The following is a 15,563-nucleotide window of genomic DNA, read 5'->3' on the forward strand; positions in this document are numbered from 1 at the left end:
ATTCAATGTGCATGATAACCAGTCGGGATGCAGAATAGCCGAAAGTACAAGTAAACAAATCAGCTCCCGGGAAGATCAATATCGACTTTCAAAGTTCCTTTCTTTGGGACGATGGCTAACAAGATTGAAAGAACTCGAAAATTATTATGATACAAAAGAGATCTGTTCGCTTTCTCACCGAGGCTTTCCCGTCTCCGTCCGCAAAAGAAGAGAAAAAGAGATAAAAACAACGGTATCAATCGGTCGTTAACACCTCAACCCTCCCTCCAGGGCCCAGGTCGGAGCATCCGGTCCTCCTTACCGTAAACACTGACTTCCTTAACAATCCCAATGAAACGACGGTGGTTCTCCTTGGAATCTCCAATCCGGGGTCGGAAGATTCGCAGCAGATCGCTACTAAGGATGCCCGCGGCAGGGATCGCTGCATGGATCTCAGCAGGGGTGGGGAACATCTGACTGCCAGCCGAAACAGGCGTAGAAACACGGCCAGGGCCTGAGACGCGCGCAAGTAAGTATAAAAGAGAGATCAAAAGGCACTGAAAGCCAAGGTAGCGAGAAAAACTCACGATTCGGTCCATCGGGACTACTAGCTCGGCTGACGAAACTGGAATTGCCAGCGGCAGGACTCGCGGCGCGAGAGCCTTGCGGGGTGTTTCCACGAGAAGTAGCCGAGGGCGGGTTGAGTTTCAGCTTCTTTGACTTCCCACTCTCACTCATCTCGGCTCCAGATCCAGCGCCAACATCGATATCACTGCCAGACCCAGATCCTCCCATGACGTTTGGTCGAACGCGTTTCTTGCCAGTCTGGTGAAAATATGAGGAAAAGTTCAAAAGATCACAAGAAGGGGGGGGGGGGGGGAGGGTTCAGTCAACACTTACTGATATACCAGACGGAGAGATAGGACGCGAAGTGGGCTGAGAGGTTGGAGGAGGAGACTGGTGTTTATTTTTGGCCTTTTTGCGGGATGTGTCAGTTCCACTAGCGTCCGAGGCGTTTGGAGAACCCAGGCGTTTGCGAGAAGTGGATGACTTCTTTAAAGGATCGGTATGCTTGGGTCGACCAGAAGGTGTATTGCTCCCCTTGGTGGAAGACGCCGACTCTTTTTGATTCTTCTCCTCTTCCGCCTTGCGCTCCTCTTCCTTAATGCGTTCGGCCTCGCTATCTTCAGAGCTCTGTAGACATGCGAATCAGTACCCAATAATTGAGAAACCCGTGAACTCGCTCCTTACCTCTTCATCCGTGTACGGATTGTAATCCGAGCCACTACTATAATCGTAGTTCCTTTCCCTTTTCTGGAGCGCTCTGCGCACTTTCTTTCCTTGAACTCGCCGCGCTTCCCGTTCCCTTTTCTCGCGCACTTCTTCTGCCTCGTAGTCCTTCTCTTCTTTGAGGTCGAATATGTTGGCCTTCAGCTGGTCTGCTTTGATTCTTCTCTCGGCAGACTTAGCTTCTTCGTCTTGTTCCTCGAAGAGATCATTGTGCTCTTCGTCGTCCGCGAATCGATCCTCCTCAAAGTCCATCTCGGTAGCCTCGAGTCCTTCTGCTCCAGCCAGGCCTCCTTGTCTTCCGGCATAAACTTTACGTTCTCTGGCATATCCCGCTAGTTCCGCCTGCTCTTCTTGCTCTTTCTGCTTCTCCATGAACCAACGAGGATTCTTAGTCTTTTTGGACAGGTACTTTTCCGCCTCCTCAATGGTCAAGGCTTTGAATTGGCTCTTAGCACTAAATTTGTACCACTTCTCGGTTGGGATCATTCGCATCTTGCCGGTGTTCTCAAGCACAAATATGGCATGGGTCTCGGACAATGCTGCCTCATAGTTACCCACCCAAATGTTGCGATTATCGAAATCTTCTAGGTGCCAAGGAAGTGCCTCCTCGTACTTAATGCGAGCTCGTGCAATCTCCTCCGGGGTCAGGTCTGACTTGAATACCTGTTGCGTTTTCTGCTTCGGGGCGTTCGGTCGTTTAGCGGACGATCCAACGGAGGGGGCAATCTGAGCCAAATTCTCCGCACGTTCCTTCTCGCGTGCTGCTCTCCGCGCATCTAGGGCCGCCCGCTCTGCTTCGTCCAGTTGTTGGCCGTCGGGTCCGATGGCTTTCTCGGTCGGTTCTTGGTTTCGGGTGCGGGGGTCGCGGCGGTGCAGTCTCACAGGGCGCGTAAATTGGGACTCATCGCGTGGATCGACGTTCCGTCTCGAGGCAAACCGGGCGATGTGGTGCTTCATCCCCTCACGCAGAGCTCGCACTGTAGTCACCACGGGGTAATCAACATATTTCTCCGAGAGCAACGGCCCACTGAAGCCGTTCAGAGCTTGTTCTTCCTGCCCAGAAGGCGGTAGAATTCTTTCTGGCTGTGGCAGCGACGGCGCATTTGAGGGCGGGGGGCGCGAGGGTAGAGTCTTTGTGGCGATACTCCCCGCCGGTGCGGTCCCTGCTGGTCTCGGAGGTCTTTTCTTCGGGCGAACTAATGGGTCGGCAGCTTTAGGACGCCGAATTCGCTTGATTGGCGCGCCGTTGGGGCCTGTCGGCGCCTGGCCATTTGGGTTGGTCGGCGTCGACATGTCCCAGTCGATGAAAGAGGGACTGTGCTTTAGATGTGTGAGAGGAATCGAAGGAAAGAGAAAGATAGGGAAACAGGGAAGAAAGCTCAGTTTCCCAAGATCTCGAGATGCGATCAAGGCGGACGGACGAGGGAGAAAGGGCGAAAGAGGTGCACGTCACAAACACCGTTCGGGTGGAGTGGAGAGGTTTCGAGGTCGGGGAGTGGACGATGCCGGGCTTAAGTAAGTCCCGAGGCTTGGCATTGGGCTGGACTACGAAACTCGACAAGGAATTGGAAGATACAGAAACCAAATGGCGGCCAAATACAATGAGATTACGGTATAGACTTGATCATATATGTTCATTAATATAAGCCATACACGGCCCGATCGCAAGGGAGAGTGGGGATCCAAGGCTTCAGCTTCCAAACTTCTGGCCGGGTTCCAGCTGTCGATACGGACATGCAATCCAGTCGCACCCCTAGCGCAAGGTCAGCAAAGAGTGCACCATTCTGGAGTGAATCTGTAGGGATCAAAGTCAATCGCGAACGCAAGAGAAACTTACCTGTTTGTATATCTCGGTCCCCCACCACTTGAACCCGTCGACCCAGCCGGGGTAGATGAAAGCAAAAAAGACAACGATGACGGCAAAAGCCAGCCCCGAGTCCAAGGCCGCTGAAAGAGTCATCGCATATTTCTCCCACCAGGCAGTCCGACGCCGGCGGATGACATAGTTGAAGATAAAACAGACGAGGGCCCAAATCGAAAAGTTCAACCCGGTGGCCGGGGGGATCCAGCTCAGACTGCCAAAGAGAATGGGAAAGTTGACCTTGCGCCAGAGACTCTTCTTGCTGTGCCGACCCATCATCCATGCCCCAAGAGGGGCCGCGGCACCAATAAGGAAGGCCCATACGAGAGGTCGGTAGAGACCTCCAGGCCCAAAGAACCGTTGTGGTCCGACAACCCCCCAAAGGATACTTCCATTGAAGTGCACGCGTGCGATCGGGCAATTAAATCCGTTCATCGCCTGGGGGGTACAGAGCCCCGGGATGTAAGAAAACATCCAATTGAGCACCCCAATTTGCGTCAAACTGGAGACCAAGGTTGCCACCATCTGTACACCAAAGAGAATGCGGGGCGGGATTTTCATGTAGTGGCCAAGCTTCAGATCCGATGAGAATTTGATGCCCTGCGCGGAGCTGATGTAAGAATAAGTCACGAAAATCATATTCGCGACCGGCCGCCCAGGGAAAACAATTCCACAAAGAAGCTGACAGATCAAGTAGAGACTGCTGTGTTGGTTGGTGACGGCCATGATGATGCCCACTGGGATGAAAAAGATGCTGGTAATGGCCAAGGCCAGAAATAGCCCATACCAGGGGAGGTGGACGGGGTAGCTGCAAAGAAGGATCATGTCAGTACAGTGAAAGGGATAGGCAGAGGAGACGATGGTTGGGTGGTACGTACTGCTCGACGGTATAGGTGGCAATAGCTAGCATCGTTATGAGCACAATCAGATACCAAACGAGGGGTGCATCTTTGTAGCGCCTCATGAGGCGACAATGGACATCTTCCATGCCCAAGGGAAGATCGCGCCCAGGATCGAAGGAGCCATTTCTGGAGGCTTCGGAACTGTGGCGAGGGTTCGAGTGACTGTTTTCTGTTCGAAGAGGTTCGTATGTTTCGATATCGGGGACATCTCGCCGCTCCTCGAAGGCTTTCCGGGTTTGATGGAGAATGTCTTTGCCGTACCAGCACACAGTGTGGGTCACGAGGGAAGTTAGTGCAGCAAACTGAACACCGTATGACAGCACATAGGTGATGGGGAGATACACAGGCGAATAATCTTCGTAGGCCTTTTGGTCAAAAAGAAACTCGGGTGTTAAGATTCGGCTGACGTTGTATGGGTGGCCCGTATTGTCGAACACTGCCGCAGAAAGTATGGGCATGTACGAAGAAAAGAGCACGTTCTTGTAATCTTTTCACCGAGTGAGTCAGTATCACGCACACGAAGAGATAAGGAAGATTCAGGCCGTACATAGGATTGGAGCAATAATCCAGATGACAACGACGAGTCCGGTCACAATATTGGCTGCTGCCCACCAGGGCGTAAGTAGAGGGGACCCAATATATGCAATTTGGGCCCAGTCAAAGGTCAAGGGAAACATTCCAAGGCCCGAGGCGACTCCAAACTATCTCTCAGTCAGAAAGGGGGAAAGGATTTCCAGTACAAAATGACCAATTGAGATGGGAAGGTATAATCTCACCAGGTTTGAAACAACCACATTCTTTGGTGCAAGCCAAGTAATCACATTGAAATAACTTAGCGCCGGCATCAGCAAGCCTGGCACAAAGTACCAGAGGAATGCACCTCCCCAGACAATGATGAAGAATTTGTATCGAGAGATGCTCCAACCATTGGCCTTCTTGTTTACAGTCTTGTGCATGGTGGAGAACATTGCAGTCGACATAAGGGTGCCCGGCCAGATCATTGCAGACGGGCGTACCAGAAATCGTCGAGTGAGACCCGCAAATGCATATCCCAGCACCTGGGTGGAAATAATCAGCAGAAGTTGGTAAAGAATAGGGACTTCTTGCTGATAGAATTTATGTTGCTCAACAATGACCTATTGTACCCATTAGACACAAACCAAATGAAAGAATGTCCAGGATCGAAGCTCACATCGGTTGCGAAGGCAAACCCAAATGAGACATTGCTGCTGATGTAGACGCAAGCATGTTCCTTCTCATTCCAACGACCTTGAGCGAGCCATAGTCGAACTCGAGATAAGAATGATAAAGCCGGGGAGTCAAGGTCTCCAGAGAGCGATTCCCGATGGTGAAGAGTACCATTCTCGAACACCTCGACCGGATCATCGGCCTTTTTCAGCATTGCATCCCAGAACTTTCCTAGAGGATGGACCAGAACCAGGGCAATGATTGGTGTGATGGCAACGCTTGGATAACGAAGAGAAAAGAAAAGGTTGGCGGCGGAACCCGTCAAGGAGAATAGCAATGAAAGAATCCACATCCGGGGAGCTATTTATATGCAAGTGTCAGAGGATACCAAGCAGCATATGAGAGTTATAAAATGTAAATGGGGTAGGAAGTTTAGCATATCGCTGAATAAACATACTGTTTATAGAGAGGAGGATATCATCAGTCGCGGGAACAGTCGCTCGGACTTGCGCATATCTGCCGTCGTCACAAGACGCCTCCAATTAGTAGTTGCTACATGCGAGAAATACATATTGCCGGGGCGGGGGGACGGAATCAAAGGACTCACGGGGAATTATCAGGAGGGTCCTCATCGGAGGATTTTGGATCTTCATCCTCAATGTCCAGTACATCTTCATCCTCACTGGTAATATACGGCGACGTGGCGGGGGTTTCTTGCATCACCGGATTCCCGGGGACAGCAAGGCCCGTGGCGAATGAGTATTTCGAATCGGCACCCATACCCACGTCAGAGGTAGCTGATGATGGGCGTCGGGTGTGTCCTTCTGTATAGAGAACACTACTTCTTCTTCTTCTCTTCCGTCGGCCGAAGGATTGGGAACGTTTATGCCCTGACCATTGTCTTCCAGCAGTTGATGGGCCTTCGGCACAACTATCAGCACTCGTGCGCTGCAGACTATCAAGGCTCTTGCGCGCCGGGTTTCGCTGTCTGGAGGCAGGACGGGGATCTTCGTCGGAGTCGTCATCGGAGTCCTCTTGCGGGATACGCACGGCACCGTAGGACGACGAACCCAGGGCGGGCGACGTGCGGAGAAGAGGAGCTCGCGACATGAAGGTCCGAATGCGTTGGACGAAGGACCTGGGATGGTCGGGCGGGTTCACGATGAGGGGCTCGTCCAGGTCGTCACTTCCATGGTCGTCGCGCCTGCAATTGTTCTCAGAATCGGGATCGTCGACTCGGTCCGATTCGGCGGGAAGCCACTCGCCCCTCGGGGTCGGGGGACAAGACAGCTTCCGCGTCTGCAGCGGAATAGCGGCCGTCGTGACGGGTTCGTAAGTCGTTGGATCGTGGGGGGAGGGGGGTCGTCGAGGGATAAAAATGAAGATTTGGCTTCTTTGGGGTTAGAACGTGCAGTAGTCCTGTCGGTCCGAGAGGAAGTTCACTCGGGCTTTCGTGGGAGTGGGGGGGAACCGCCCCACAAACGAGTCCGATGGCCCGTCATGATGCTTGGTTGCATGCCCGCCGAATATACGTCGTCACATGGGGTCGTATGGGATTTTGATGGTCGCTTTATGGATAAAACATAGATATTCGGAGTGGAAGAGGGATTTGGCAGCATCTCCAGCAGACATAGAAGAGATTGCAGGGTGACATGGAGCAGCTACGGATATATGCATATCCCGAATGATTTTGGCTCATGCCAACGCATACATGTAGTATCTAGCAGCGTAGTATAAAATAGTTCGAGATTCATCTCTATGGTTTATGAAGCTTTGTATATTTCTATATCCTGTATATAGAGTGGGTATAGTTATGCCCTTTTGTGTTGTTTTTCGTCATAAAGGGAGAGAGATATGTATAGACACACTCTATACTCCGTCGATGTACCCGGGTGTAAATTTCTTGCACATCACAAGCATCACTTTAAAACAGCTCCGTCACTTTCTCCTCCTCATCCTCGGCATTTTTCTCTCCTCCTTCAATCTTCAATTGGGCCTTGGCCAGGTCAGCTTCGGTCTTCTCCCCCTCCCCTTGCTCATCGCGCATCAGAACCTGAACCAATCGGTCACAGGCCTCCTGGACCTCTTCGTTCGTCACATGAAGGTGACACTCTCGGATGAACGGATAGACCTGGATCGCGCGCATCTTCTCCCGACCCTCCCGTGTGGTGGTCAATAAAAGGAGAGTTTCCAGGTGCGTGGTGAGGATGGTCGGATCGCTATCCCGTTGCTTGTCCGGAGGCAGGAGCTGGAGATCGGGGAGCATTGATAACATCTCCTCGTCAGAAAACTCCTCCGGGCCAGCGATGGGCAACAGGAGATAGGGGAGAAGGTTGGCCTCATCCTCGGCAAAGAGCATGGGGTGCGACTTAACATCGAAAGCCACATTTTTGATTGTCGAGGCCACACCTTTCCGCCGGATGTGACTCTTGTGTTCCGTGAAGACGGTCAGCTTGGTGATCGGGACGACTCCATCATATTCCTGGCGGGTGGTGAAGTAGGCCCGGCCAGTTTCGGTCTGGGAGAGGTCGGCAAATAAGTAGGACAGGTAATCGTAATTGGCATGCTTGTTGAGGCCGCCCTCAGCACCCTTGACAAAACAGTCCATCAGTTGGTCGAGTGCATGCTCGGAGGTGGAGACCGACTCGGGAATCTTGCGATCGAGGGTGTGGAGCTTCTCAAGGAGGCTGGATTTGGCGAGGTTGGCGAGAAGCATCGCCACTTCATCGGCATTGGGCTCTTTGACGTTCTATCATCCGATAGCCCGTTAGCAGTCAGAACAGACTCTCTTGTGGAAAGGAAAATGGGAATGTGCATATCCCGGGAAGCACAATGCGTACCGTGAGTTTGGCCAGCAAAGTCTCGATAAACTGATCATCAGTGACCAGGTTTTGCAAGACCTCCTCGTCGCTGGAGAGATTGATGAGGATGCTCAATGCATTCTTCGCAATGGGCTAATGGGGGGAAAAACGAGTCGTCAGTCACCGGTGGGAAGGGCACTGCATCGATTGGGTCGCACACACGCTGTAGTCTCGAACGAGAAGCTTGAGATCGAGGATGGGGAGGAGTTCCTGGCGTTTGAAGAGGCTGGGCTCGCTAACCGAGAACCCAACAAGGTTCTCACAGGCTATATAATGAGATCAGCATCCCGTCTGGGTCACTTTCGCTTCCAGAAAGAGGGTCTTGACTTACCGATCTGGCGAATCTGGGTGTTCCCATGGTGGAGGAATTCCACCAGCTATCGACGGGACGTGGTTAGCAGAGCAGATTGTGAATTGACCGAGAATGCCAGGCTCCAAGCCCATTCCGAAATTTCAACGTACCTCCTCAAGTTCTGTGGGCATCTTGGGCGCAGATATGTGTCAAATAGATCAACAAGTATCGAAAGGGTCAAGGGATCCCGAGTCCCTTCATTCGGAGTTTGGCGCACGAAACTTTTTTCCCCGAAGTGGGGGGCGCTCGACGTCACCGTGCCCCTCCCCCTCTGTTTTCTGCCCCCAGGCCTATCGACTTGTTCGACATCCGGTCAATCGGTCCAGGTGTGAAGTTTGAAGGTTGATATTCGAGAGACAAGGATTTTTCAGAATCGCAGACAATCCTCATCCGCCGTGAGCCATTGGTTCGACGGGAGCCGGGGACATGAAGGATGTGAAGACTGACTACCCCTCGTCTCCGCCTTGTCCGGGTCCTCGACCTGTCTAGCGCGTCATTTCGGCCTCCCCGGATTTTCCTCTTTCCTCTGACTCGGATACACGTTAAGAGCTACGGTTCCTACGCTCGTTACAATGGATGCGGCTCAATTGAAAGAGATCCATGACTTTCTAGTCACCCTCGCCTTCAAGGCCGGAGACATCATCAACAATGCCCTGCCGGACACCAGCGGGACAGGGTCGAAGAAGAATAGTATGTTCACGTTGCGTTGGGATTGCATTGCAGTGGTTTGATCCGCAAGGGACAAGAAAACTCACATCGCGAAGGTGCCGACCTTGTCACCGAGTACGATCGTGCTGTGGAGAACATGATCTCGACCTCATTGAAGGAGAAGTACCCCGACTACGAGTAAGACTCCGCGACCCCCTTTCCTCGTCTTCTCCCCACAATCCTGGAACTCGCTTCAAATCATTTGAAATTGCTTGCTCCTGCTGAGATATTGATTGGTTGGTCCCTTCGCTTTCTAGATTCCATGGCGAGGAAACCTATGATCCAGCCCGTCCGTTGACAGACGCCCCCACGTTCGTCGTGGATCCTATCGACGGCACGGTCAACTTTGTTCACAGCTTCCCGTTTGCCTGTGTCTCTCTCGGTTTTGCGGTGGACCGCATCCCCACGGTGGGCGTTGTCTACAACCCGTTCACCAAAACCATGTACTCCGCCATTCGAGGTCAAGGGGCCTATCTTAATCGCGAGACACGTCTGCCGCTGAGAGGCGAGAATGTTGAACCCCTATCAGGTCTTCCTAACGCCCTCATTGCGATCGAATGGGGCTCCGACCGCCGGGGTCCGAACTGGGAGACCAAAGTTCGAACATACGAGAAGCTCGGTCAGTCCAAGGAGGAGGGCGGCGCCATGGTTCGCTCGATGCGGAGCTTGGGGTCGGCTGCCCTCAACCTGTGTGCCGTCGCCGAGGGCACGCTGGATCTCTACTGGGAAGGTGGATGCTGGGAGTGGGATGTCTGCGCTGGGTGGGTGATTCTGACCGAGGCAGGAGGCATCATGGTCGACGGTAACGCCGGGGGTGGGAGACCCAACTCGATGGCCGGAAATACCTGGCCGTCCGAGGGGCCCCCCATGCAGGCCAGCGACAGATCGTGGAAGAGTTCTGGAGCTTCATCCAAGGGACCTTGCAGTACGACTGAGAAAAACGTAGAGCGGGGCGGTTGAACGTCCAAATGTTCGAAAAGTCCTGGAAATGGCAGTGAGGATCAAGTATAATTATAGAGTAGCTTGTTTACAGGGGTATATCGTCAAAAATGGATATCTGATATGTACATTCTTTCCATGATGCTGTCAAGAACTTGGCTGCGGCGCTGGGGACCACCGAAAACCAGCCGCGTCCTCTTCCAATCCGGATTCACAGTCGTCATCTTCATCAATTTGGCGATCTGTCCATCGCGCAGAATCTTGTCGGGAGACCTCATTGGAGTACGCACGTTCGTGCGTACTGGAGGTTTTGTGAGATTCATGTTCCGCTGGGAACGGATCAGGTTGAGGTAGTGGAAGTGAATGACCACGATCAACCCACGAATGTGCTGGACTGGCAGATCCATCGGACTGGCCCTCAACCTCATCGCCGGAGCTTGTCGGCGCCACATTCGGGGGCTTGGCCCTCTCTGCACTGCACTTCAGGGTGTCATCAATCTCCACGCTAGGGGAATGGCCGAAGTGGGTGTCGACAAGGTGCTTCACAACGGGCCACCCATACGCATTGGTGAACATGCGCCGCACGATGATATTGTTGTGGGCATCCGGTTCCAGACGAACAAGGACTTTGCGCCAGGTGAGATCGCGGTGATAGGCACGGGCAATCTTCTCTTCAACCTTGAGCCCGCTTTGGCCGTGGCTCTGGCTCGTGGTGGAACTGGACGATAACTGAGTCGTCCCAGGAGGAGCCGTTTTGGCATGCCTATTTTGCAATGGTCCAAATGTCAGAGTGCGTCGTTTTCCGGGGATTGGCGTCGGGATATCATCAGGGTGGTAGATGCGGTCATGGAAGATGGTTCGGGGACGAGCCGCCGGGTCTAGAATGAAATCCGAAGGCGGCAAGGGTGGCATCAGCAAATCCCCTGCTGACTCGAAGAACGTCGTCTTAGGAGGCGTGTGGACGCCTTCTTCATCTTCATACAAAGAATTGCCTCGCACGCTGGAGGCTGGGGGGTCATTGGTATCGAAAGAGCCAAGGGTCTGACTGCGTTTGTAAATCTTAGACTGCTTCTTGCTTTGGTGAACCGGTTTGGTCTCCTTAGGTTCCTTAGTCGCGTTGGCCCGGAAGAAAGCGAGGAAGCTGCTCAATGGGCCCGAATTGGGTTCCAATCTCTCATTCTTTGGCCCGAGCTCGGCCACGATACTCTCGTGCGTGGAAGGCTTACGCTGAGCAAGGAATTGCGCCGGCGACGGGGATTCTTGGTCATCATGTAGAGATAGAGCTTCATTATCTTGCAAGGGCGGTGGAACGCCGTTGGGGGGCATAGAATGGCTTGCACCAATGCCAGGGACACCGACCCCGAGCCTGGGGTTCTCGTCCGAACGAGGGAGCTGCGGAGACTTGGAGTTGGCGCCTGTCAGTTCCGCCCAACCCCATTCCGCCATAGTCCCGACAAGTCCATTATCCCGCCTGGCTTTCTCCACTCGGTCGAGGCCGCGCCAGTCGAGAAAGAGAAGACAGGATGTTCGCAAAGGGACAATTCCATCATTGACCACATTGGAATACACCGTCCGGTGGTGAAACTTCTGGAGAACCTCGTGAGCCGGCCCACATGGTAAGATCCGTAAGAGAGGCTTTGCTCCCGGGTCGGACTGGCTTTGATCCTTGGTCGATTCGCCTCGGCCCCCGATGATGGCCCCCCAGCCACTTCGAACTTTTGGCGCAGTCCAGCTGAGTCCAAGATCCTGACCAGTCCGTCCAACAAGCCCTAGGTCCAGAGCGAAACGAACATACAGGGGATTCTCGTTGCTGAGACCCAGGAACGGCGTTGCAAGGGCGATGAAGTTTATCGGTTTGATCCGGTCAAAGAACTCAGGAGAGTGTTTTTGAATGTATGCAATAGCGTAGGTTTGGATGAGGCCGCCCAATGAATGTCCAATAAAGCTGATACTTGTGATCTGGTAGGCGTGTTCATTGGCCTCCGTCTCCCCTTCGACAGTCTGATAGGATGAGTGAGGATCAGAACTGGGCCGAGCCTGCTCCTTGCGAGCGCTGAAAGGGCGAGGAAATGCCTTCGATTTCGAGTTCTTCAACGGGAAATAGGACTGGTCAGGGTAAGTCATCAACAGGACATATTTGGCAAGCCGTTTGCCGAGATACTGAATTCCACGCTCGGTGCGAACGGCGTTGCCCGAAAACCCCCGTACGATCACTTCTTCATCATTTCCGTCTGCGTCGTTTGCGTCGTTTGCGTCGTTTTGCCGTTCGGCAACTTTCGCCTTGCACTGTTTCGCAGCAGCGTCAATGCTCTCCTTAAGATAGAGCATGTCCGCACCCAAATTGCTGTGCAAGCCATGGGTGATCACCACAAGGTGAACCTTTTTTTTCTTCGACGATTTGTCAGACGGGGCCTCTACATGGCTCCCGGCCTCTGTCGTTTCTGTACATCCCACCTCCGACTGACGATTCACGGGATTCGGTGATGCCGAGGGCAATGGCGGGCTGTTCCACAAACTACGGGTATCATCCACTCGTAGAGTGATTGATTTAGAGAAGATTCCCTTCGTAGCCATCACTGGCTGCGCCCCAGTCCCCATCGGCCAATGGTCTTGCAATTTGCCCGGAGGTCCCATCCCGGTGTTCGACGATCCGGCGGAGAAGAAATCGACTGACTTTGCGTCACGGCCCACCAGTAGCTCGAAGTGAACTGCCGCGCTGCTCGAAAAGATGACTTGAGACACAATTTCAATCACCCAGGTTACAGAACGGTCTCCTTCTGGCCCAAAATGGCCTGCGGCCAGGTTATGTGAATCCCCGAAGCGCGTGGGGATCTTGACGGTGGCATCCCAACTCCCTCCGGCTTTGAGGTATGGCTCAAACTGGGGGGTTCCATCGGTATCGTGGCTGTCATATTTAATATTCGGATCAAATCTCGAGGGGTAGCAAGCGGCGTAAAGCGTGTATGGGCCGTGGAGATAGGCTGCTCGGAGAGGGATCGCGGAGGTATTCTTCACCCTCACGTGAAGCTCCGAGGGCAAAGGCAGGATTGGATCGGCGGCTGGAGTGTACGTGAGTGTGTACCTGTTCGAGGAAGTTAGAGAGGTCAGGGATCCGGCCTCCTCGATAATCCGGGGTCCTCTTCAACCGGGTCTCTTTAAGGTGGGCGGGGATGCGTTGATTGGCGCCGAGCCTCCCATGAAGCCAAACGACCAAACGCCAGGGAAGTGAACTCACCGGACAATCTCTCCAACCCGGACACTGCCTGTCTGGTGGACCAACAACATATCTGCAGCTTGGCTGGTCGTCTCGGGGCTGGGCCACCAGCCACCGAGTGTATAGAAGTGGGCAGTGCCCTCAATGCGAGAAGCAGCCGCACCTTGATCGGGCGTTTGGGAGGCGGAATACGTTCGGGGAGTAATCAGCATCGAATGTCATTTCCATGATCTGAGGAGGGTGGAAGATGGTAACCAGTCTCAGTCCAAGTCACCGCAAGCCGGTGGTTGAGAAGGTGCAAGGAGAGGAATCAACGGGAGAAGAGGAGATGTTGTTGCTGGTCCACCATCCGGTTGGTTATTCGGGATCCTCGGGCGATCACGCCCGTCGGGACTATTGGGGTCTGCGGCTGCGCCTCCCCGTCTTCGCCGAAAGTACGGAGTACTTGCAGAGCACATTGTACATGACACTTCCTTGGGAGCATCTTTAGTGGTGAAGTTGACATAGTCTACTCCAGAGACGCATGATTAATCAAATATGAAGCACAGGTCGTATTCTATTCGCAAGTATTTGGACATTATGGTCGGTGCAAACAGGAGACGCCAATCTCCCATAGTGTTATCTTGTTATCTCTTTCGAAAAGCATCATCGTAGGGCCGGGCTCAACCCCCTTGGTCGCATTTATCAGTCTTGGTATAAAGCGATCGCAGAACCTGTTACCCCTGAATGCCCTAAGTTTCCTATTCGCTTGGCTTGATCACACACAGCAGCTGCCGAGGATCGTTGGAGAGTTCCATCCAGCCCCCTTGAGCGACCGCCACAATCTTCCCATCGACGCAGACGCGACGCCAACGTTCGTTGTCTTCCTGAAACTCTATGCGCAGCTGGTCAACTCTCTTATACAAAACTTTCTCATCAAGGACATGCTGTCCTTGTTGGTAGGCCAAGGTCATGAGGCGCATAGCTTCCTCCGCGGGTAAAGGCCCAAACCGTAAGAATCTCATCTGTCCGTCCAAGGGCTCTGACTCGGGAGAGATCAAGAAATCCTTCTCCAAGCGAGGCACCAAAGTCGCAAGAACATACATATGCTCGTCATCTTTGATGATCTCCTGTTCACGATCCCCAGAACCAGAATCCCCGGCTGTTGAGCCATCATCGGACACGGTCAGAGTAATTTGGCCTTGAAATCGATGCGGCTCCATACCATTCGAGGGGTAAAGAAGCTCTTTCGCGGCCATCTTGAATCTCTCGGAGCCAAACTTGCGATATTCGGTTGTGTCACTGTCAGCGACCAAGGCGGCATGCAAACCCCAACTCGTAACCACCGCGCCATAGATGGTCTGGTAGGGAGCATCAAGCTGGGGGCCTATCGAGACTCGCTGGCGCCCCTCGTCAATCACCAACTGGCTCCCCGGGGAGAATTTGGCCGTGAATATGGGAACCGGGAGGGGTTGGCCCCGGAGGAGGGCAGTGAGACCGGAGATGGGGCCAGAACGGAGTCCAAGGGAGCTGGCCATTGCATTTCCCGTCCCGCAAGGGACTAACGCAATACACGGGTTCATTTGAACGGTTCGTGCAGATTTGTAGAACACATCGACGATGTCAATTAGGCCACCATCGCCGGATAAGAGGATGATAGTTTGAGGGACTCCCGCACACGCTTGCTCCAAGAAACGCGATCGCGAAATTTCAATAATGGTTTCCGCGGATTGAGTCTCAAAAATCAAATAGTCCAATGCCAGATACTCCAAGAGCGGCTTCACAGAACTCTGGAAGACCGCATGTGCCATGCCGGTGCCAGATCGGGTCGATATCACGACCTGGACGGGCCCCCATAGCGAAGATGGGCCGGAAGCTCGAGCAGAAACGGAGATAATGCGACAGGTAAGGATGTAATATCACACTTGGTCAAGTTAAGAGGAGATTCGTCTCGATTCTCTTCGGCGTCCGCAAGGAACAGCACACGGTAAGTTGGCTGCTGGTGGTGTTCATGGCTATGCGTCACGCCGACGATATGTTTCAAGTCAACCTGCTTTTCCTCGCCGGTCTTCGAGATGCATCGCAAGGTCTTTTCCACCACCTCCGCGGTATACAACTCAGACGGATCCATCGGGGGCTGGACACCCGCTGGTGGGAAGTTTGTGAAAGTGAAGTTCGTGGACGCCGCATCTGGGGCTTGGGGCCTTTTTTGACGGGTGAACCTGGCTGGCCTGATCGAGCACACTATTACTATTACATGATCACCGACTAAAAGCCGAAGTCCCCCATA

General features: G+C 53.3%; 4 protein-coding genes across 4 annotated transcripts; 1 reads left to right on the forward strand and 3 right to left on the reverse strand.

Moving 5' to 3' along the window:
- Window positions 1–254: 254 nt before the first annotated feature.
- Window positions 255–8,564, reverse strand: N7462_001472 (transcription factor IIF subunit TFG1; the record flags this gene model as incomplete). Its single annotated transcript, XM_057073198.1, has 17 exons — window positions 255–493; window positions 567–804; window positions 880–1,173; window positions 1,231–2,584; window positions 2,923–3,053; window positions 3,107–3,938; window positions 4,009–4,519; window positions 4,580–4,733; window positions 4,809–5,168; window positions 5,225–5,580; window positions 5,678–5,736; window positions 5,828–6,613; window positions 7,152–7,969; window positions 8,061–8,174; window positions 8,244–8,347; window positions 8,413–8,458; window positions 8,544–8,564. 17 exons carry the CDS (start codon window positions 8,562–8,564, stop codon window positions 255–257), a joined length of 6,417 nt encoding a protein of 2,138 aa, XP_056936839.1.
- A 441-nt stretch (window positions 8,565–9,005) lies between these two features.
- Window positions 9,006–10,101, forward strand: N7462_001473 (inositol monophosphatase family protein; the record flags this gene model as incomplete). Its single annotated transcript, XM_057073199.1, has 3 exons — window positions 9,006–9,123; window positions 9,198–9,279; window positions 9,399–10,101. 3 exons carry the CDS (start codon window positions 9,006–9,008, stop codon window positions 10,099–10,101), a joined length of 903 nt encoding a protein of 300 aa, XP_056936840.1.
- A 126-nt stretch (window positions 10,102–10,227) lies between these two features.
- Window positions 10,228–13,506, reverse strand: N7462_001474 (lipase ROG1 family protein; the record flags this gene model as incomplete). The annotated part of the gene is made up of 2 exons (XM_057073200.1): window positions 10,228–13,162; window positions 13,316–13,506. The coding sequence occupies 2 exons, from the start codon at window positions 13,504–13,506 to the stop codon at window positions 10,228–10,230; spliced, it is 3,126 nt and encodes a 1,041-aa protein (XP_056936841.1).
- Window positions 13,507–14,034: 528 nt separating this feature from the next.
- N7462_001475 (diacylglycerol/lipid kinase family protein) lies at window positions 14,035–15,404 on the reverse strand (the record flags this gene model as incomplete). Its single annotated transcript, XM_057073201.1, has 2 exons — window positions 14,035–15,114; window positions 15,177–15,404. The coding sequence occupies 2 exons, from the start codon at window positions 15,402–15,404 to the stop codon at window positions 14,035–14,037; spliced, it is 1,308 nt and encodes a 435-aa protein (XP_056936842.1).
- Window positions 15,405–15,563: the final 159 nt, after the last annotated feature.

This window comes from Penicillium macrosclerotiorum, assembly GCF_028827735.1.
Source record: "Penicillium macrosclerotiorum strain IBT 26536 chromosome Unknown utg000002l_segment0_segment0, whole genome shotgun sequence".
Taxonomy (NCBI): Eukaryota; Fungi; Ascomycota; class Eurotiomycetes; order Eurotiales; family Aspergillaceae; genus Penicillium; species Penicillium macrosclerotiorum.